The sequence below is a fragment of the Mesocricetus auratus genome, unplaced genomic scaffold, assembly GCF_017639785.1.
Source record: "Mesocricetus auratus isolate SY011 unplaced genomic scaffold, BCM_Maur_2.0 Super-Scaffold_15014, whole genome shotgun sequence".
NCBI classification, from domain to species: Eukaryota; Metazoa; Chordata; class Mammalia; order Rodentia; family Cricetidae; genus Mesocricetus; species Mesocricetus auratus.
The window spans coordinates 82,646,081-82,652,080 of NW_024429186.1; the positions used below are offsets into that span (position 1 = coordinate 82,646,081).

At 43.2% G+C, this 6,000-nt stretch overlaps 1 protein-coding gene across 1 annotated transcript in view; it reads right to left on the reverse strand.

Annotated features, from left to right (window-relative positions):
- The window catches only part of Bcap29 (B cell receptor associated protein 29), a 30,445-nt gene extending 24,798 nt beyond the window's left edge, over window positions 1-5,647 (reverse strand). The window contains exons 1-3 of the mRNA XM_013117853.3: window positions 5,467-5,647; window positions 3,347-3,447; window positions 457-607 (exon numbers count right to left, since the gene is read on the reverse strand). Coding sequence (XP_012973307.1) covers window positions 457-607; window positions 3,347-3,447; window positions 5,467-5,558 — 344 coding nt within the window. The 5' untranslated portion in view covers window positions 5,559-5,647. The remainder of the gene's footprint in view (window positions 1-456; window positions 608-3,346; window positions 3,448-5,466) is intronic.
- Between the last annotated feature and the right edge of the window lie 353 nt (window positions 5,648-6,000).

Sequence of the window (6,000 nt, forward strand, 5' to 3'; positions counted from 1 at the left end):
CAAGGCCCTTTGTAACCAGCAGATCTACAAGCTGCAGCTTTTCCCTCTCTATTTACAACATTTCTCCCTTCCTATTCCTCCCTCCAAACTCTCCCATGCTCCTCTACTTACTCCTTTTAAATTCAGGGTTTTGTTCTTTCTTTACTAATTGTTATTATATATATATATATATATTCCTAAATATAACCTGCTCAGCCCACATAATGGTCCCTGTATGTGTGTTTTTAGGGCTGAATATTTGGCACTGGACAACCATTGGTGGTCTCTTCCCAGGGGAAGACCTTGTCTTCCGTTTCAGCCTTCTTCAGTCCAAAATCATTTGTTACTTAAGTATATCTTCTTCAATCTTTTATGAAGATGTCAACAACAATGAAAACTAAGGTGTAAGTGGAGAAAAAAAACCATAAAGAGAATTCTATGGGTGTTAAAACTGTGCTTATACAGCTTCTTACTTACAGCCAAAAGAATAATGAGAATCCTGAAATGTAGAGATTTCTTTGGGACCTAAAGAGCTTCATCTGCATGTGCTCATAGGCGCTAGGCCTGTCGGCTGAGCTCTTCTCAGTGACTTGAGTGCAGGAGTACTTCCTTACTTCTCTCACAGCATCTGTTACAGGAGCAAGAGCATTACTTTTGGTTTTTAGTACAGTGTTTCACACAAGAAGCAGGTGCAGAATAATTACCTTTATAATAATGGACTGTAGATATGGCTTTCTTTCTGTGTGCCCCTCTTTAGTACCTGAGAGGGTCTGTGCCTGAAGATGGATGGTAGTAGCAATTTGTGGATCACTACTGTAGCATTTTAAAATCATTCCTCTAGGGCTTACTCATCATCACCTTATTGTCAAATCTCCATCTAAGGTGAAATATTATCTTACTCTCTACCTCTATGCATGACTAAACTTCAACCTGCTGTCAGTAGCAGATATAACCCCACTTCCCTTCAAGTGTAGCACCGATTCCATCCACCATCACTCTAACTGAGGAGTCTCTTTGCAGAGACTGGTGGAAATTGGAAATGGGATGCAGACTGAGGCGTGCACTTCACAACAGTGCCCAGCCATTATCTCTAAAGAGTGCTGCGTTTCCATCATTCCAACATAAACTCCAAGAGGTCCACAACAAACTGTTCTAAAAAGAGGCTCATTTGCTCATTTCATTACCTTATATTTGTATGAAATTTCTTTTAATGAAAAAAATCCTTATTTCTAATACCATTAAGCATATTTGCTCATTTGCTCTGTGTTTCAATATACACAGAGTAATTCTTTTTTTTTTGACACAGGGTTTCTCTGTGGCTTTGGAGGCTGTCCTGGAATTAGCTCTTGTAGACCACACTGGTCTTGAATTCACAGAGATCCACCTGCCTCTGCCTCCTGAGTGCTAGGGTCAAAGGTGTGCGCCACCACCTCCCGACCACAAAATAATTTTTAAATTGCTAACAATTTTTTTAAATTGCTTGTGAGTGCAGCTTCAGATTTCATTACATAAAATATATTTGATGCTTGGAATTATTCTTTTCTCTGCAACATGCTAATATACTATTTATTTCATTTATTTTGGTTTATTTTCTAGAGTATGTTGAAAATGGAATAAGAGAATAAGTTCTCGGTAAAGAAGGTGACAGCCCATTTGAGATGAAGACACCAACGTGTTGGGATAAGTCTTATCTGTCTGCTTTAACTAGCCCTAATATTATAGGAATGTGAGACAAATCCATTCGAAACTTGATACAGTTCCCGTCATGGTTTGCTGTTTCTGTTGTTTTGAGACAGCGTCTCACTATGTAGCTCTGACTGTCCTGGAACTCAGGGATCTATGTGCCAGCCTCAACTTCTGCTTCCTCAGCCCTGGGATTAAAGGTGTGCACTACCATGCCTGGCTTCCTCTCCTGTTTTTAACAATTCTATACCCTTCACAATAGATGCTCTCAATTTCAAAGGTTGGTGTTTAGAACATAAAACATTTTTTCATAAAACATCAAACACAGTGGTAAAGGTTCCAAGTTGGTGCCAGTGGACGCACTTAACCCACAACATCAGAGTTGTGAGGAGGTTCCTAGGGAAAATGCATTTGCACTGTATATTAAAAACTAAAGAAGCGCCAGGCAGTGGCGGTGCACACCTTTTGCCCCAGTACTAGGGAGGTAGGGGCAGGCAGATCTCTTTAAGTTCGAGGCTAGCCTGGTCTACAGGGCGAGTTCCAGGACAAGCTCCAAAGCTACAGAGAAACCCTGTCTTGAAAAAACAAAAAAGCTAAAAAGGCAAAGAACAACTCTTCCAAATATAAACATAAAACCCATTTATATTTTACACATACTTTATAGAATGTAAGCCTGAAGTTAATTTCAAATAATGTCTTTACTGCTCTTGGTTTTGGTCTATAATCTATCACAGAGTGAGGGGTGGACTTTTTCACCTGTGTTAGCATGCTGGTGCTAAAATGCTTCTGATTCTTTGAGTTCAAATTTTTAGATTTATAATTTTCAGTTAGGGATGTTCAATCTGTCCAGTACACATCTATAATTCTCCCACAAACTGGTTTCACAGACTCAAACTGTGAAATTCATATTTGTCATATTTGCTCTATATTTTTCAGTCCAAAGTTCATTGATACTTCCCCGAAATATATCAGTATGCATCTTCTTAGATTAAGGACATATTCCTATGTAAAAACTGTTAATAACTTTCTTTAAACAAAGGGATAAACAGTAGATGTTTTAGACAAAGGGTTAGGCAATGGATGTTTTTAGGTCTTACAAGCTACAATACTACAGTCTGGAGTTGTCTGTGGAAACAGGCATAGACCATATGCAGAAGCAAAAATGACAATGCTTCAGTAAAACCATACTTAACAACAACAGGGTTCTAAGCCACTGCCATCACACTGAGAGCAAAATCCCAATACTACCTAACAACCATTTAGTATTAAAAAAATCTACAGCAGCCTCAAAACCTGTTGTTTTTAATCAGGATTCAGTGAAGATTCACACTTTCCTAAGATTTCATTCTTTTGTTGCACGCAGGCCAAGCCTCTGGGTATCCAGGACAATACTATAACAAAGACTGTACCTGGTAATTATCTGGCAGCTGGAAAGAAGGCAGGCCACTTATTGCATGTAAACTTTAAAGTAACTAACCTAAAAGAGAATCACTGCACTGCACCTGAAATTAGTGTATATAAAACAGTACCAAATATGTACCAAAATAGCTATAATTGCCCTAATATCAATATAGAAAATAATTTGTCTTTCAATATATCAATATCATATCATCAACTTAAACCATCAGAACCCAAATTATTTATTTAAAAAGAACTGGATTCAAAGGAGGAATCTAGTACTTACCTAAAAATAGAACGATTAGTAGGATTATAATGGTAAGGAAAGCTTTGTTCCAAAAACTTGCAATTTTAGCCCAGATACTAAATGAAAAAATCTTCTGCCATCTGTAAAGCAATTAAATTAGATTAGGTAAAAAACAAACAAACAAATGAAAAATAACAGCAAACAACCAAGAGCAGCTTTTGAAATGTTTTGTAAATTCTGAAATAATATTTTGATAGTGTGCCAAAAATGAGAAAAATTTAAGTTATTACTCCTCTGACAGAATAGCTCATGAAATATAAAATAATTATTTTAATTAAATACTATGACATTTGATTATCTTTTATCTGATGGTTTAAATATTCTAAAGAGAAAATAACTTTTAAACATACTGGAGCAAAACCTCAAAGAGGAATGTGGGCATGGTCTGTGTGCATCAAGCCTTCCTGAAGAGTAGGGTTAGTCTGAGGTGTCCCTATGCAAGACCCTTGCAGCTTGCTTTAGACAGTCTCTCCCTGGGACTCCGAGGCTGACTAGACAGTCTGCCTGCCTGTCCTCCCCAGCACGGGGTCATAAGCCTACACGGGGGTACCTGGCTTTCCCCACAGGATCTAGGGATCAGACTCAGGCGCTCCAGCTTGTATGCCCAGCACTCTACCAATAACAGCCTCAAAAGAAACAAAACTGTCATCTTTTTAATGGAAGCTATTTCTTTTTTCCTAGTAGAGAATGTCTCAGAAATGATGCTGTCTCTTGATCTAACCGTTAGCAGCATCTAATTCTCTACTGATCTGAGACAGGGTCTTGATATGTAGCCCATGCTGACATGGAACTGCCACCCCTCCCTCCTCCCCCCTTCAGCCTGCTAAGTGCTGCAATTACAAGCAATTATTGCTGTATTTGGCTTCTGCAGGTGTGTTTCTTATATGGTATGCTTTTATCATTTCCTCTACGTAAAGGGATTTCTTTAACCAAAAAGGAAATTAAAAAATGACCGAGATGTGACATACATATGAAAAATTTACAAATGTAAGTACCCATATAACTTGTCCATTACCCAGGATAAAATAACAGAAGAAATACGATGAGGAAATAGTGTAGACATATTGATAAGCAAAGCCACATTGGCGAGAAAACGATGAGCTATGATGTTGAAGTAATCCATCCTGCAACTGGGAGGGTGCCAAACTTCGTATATAAGTATTTTAAATGAGTAATACATTGAGTCAAAAGGAGACCAGTGACGGTAATTAGTATGTGAATACACCTCACAAGCACAAATTAATATTTTTACTTTAAGGTATGACAAATTATTAGTAAATTTTGAAAAGAATTATCAACAATAACTTCAAGTTGAAGGGGAGAAGACTGATTTCCTTCTATGTCAGGAGTGTAACAAATATCTTAAAACATCAGCCTTTTTAAAAACATTTTTTGGTTTTTTGAGATAGGGTTTCTCTGTGTATCTTTGTAGACCAGGCTGGCCTCGAACTCACAGAGATCAGCCTGCCTCTGCCTCCCGAGTGCTGGGACTAAAGGCGTGCGCCACCACCATCTGGCTTAAAGCATCAACGTTTCCCCATTCAAGACAGCAAGTTCCTGGATCTGCAGCTAATGGGGGCGGGGAAGTCAATCTGTGCACGACTTTAAAGAAAGTTCTTCACTAAGGAAGCAATGCCCGTATGCGGCTCTGATGCTTTCCATATTCGACAACTTTAACACGCATCCCTCGATTTCGGCTGGGATGAAAATATTAATGAAGCTGTTTCTTTTCTCCCCAAGACCAAAACTAAGAACCATTTCCGGGCTTCGCGGCCCCAGCGTCCCGGCTGTGCACCCGGTGCTGGATGTCACCGCTCCGGGTCGGGGCAGCAGACCCAAGGGGCGGCGTTCCTGCTAAAGCGGAGTGAGGGGGTGACGTCGGTACGTGTGAGCGCGCCCGCAGCTCGAGCTGGAGGAGGGCTTCTCCCGTAACTGGCTCTCAAGGTGCCTGGCTCCCCGCTTCCCGTCGGCGGGTGTGCGGGCGGGCGGGTGTGCCGGTGTGTCGGCGTGCGGGCGGCGGCGGCCCGCAGAGCCGCCTCCCCGCCCGCCCCGTCTCAGCGCCCCTAGCCCCACGGGCGGCGGCGGGGCCGAGTTCCTACCTCTGAGGAGGGATAAAGGGCAGACAGAAGATTAAAATGAGGCCTATCTCAGCATAGAGGAAGCTGGCGACCGCCACCCACTGGATTGTCATGGCCTTCCTTCCTCCACGCCTGGACGGCAGGGAGGGCCTCGCTTTCACGCCAGCCGGGGGAACGGCCCACGCGGCGCGGGGCCTGACGGGAGCTCGCCGCGCCCACGTGACCAGGCGCGCGCGCCGGCGGCCCGAGGCTCTTCCCCGCGCGCGCCCAGTGTCCGGGCTTTACCCGCCGCCCGCGCGCGCGCCCCACGCCGCCGGGAGCGCGCCGGCCCGGCTGAGGTCACGCGGGCGCTCGCGTGTCCTACTCCTGGTGCGCGCACGCGGCGCGGAGGAGGCGGGGCCACGCAGGCACCTCGGCGACGGGACTGGGTTCGAATCCATTCAGACGCTCTAAGGTGGAGCCCTGCGTCTGCCGCCGGGAAACTAAAGCAAAAACAAGTGCTGAGTCACATCTCCAGCCTGCACACCTGCAAGTTTATATGGATGCTGGAGACCA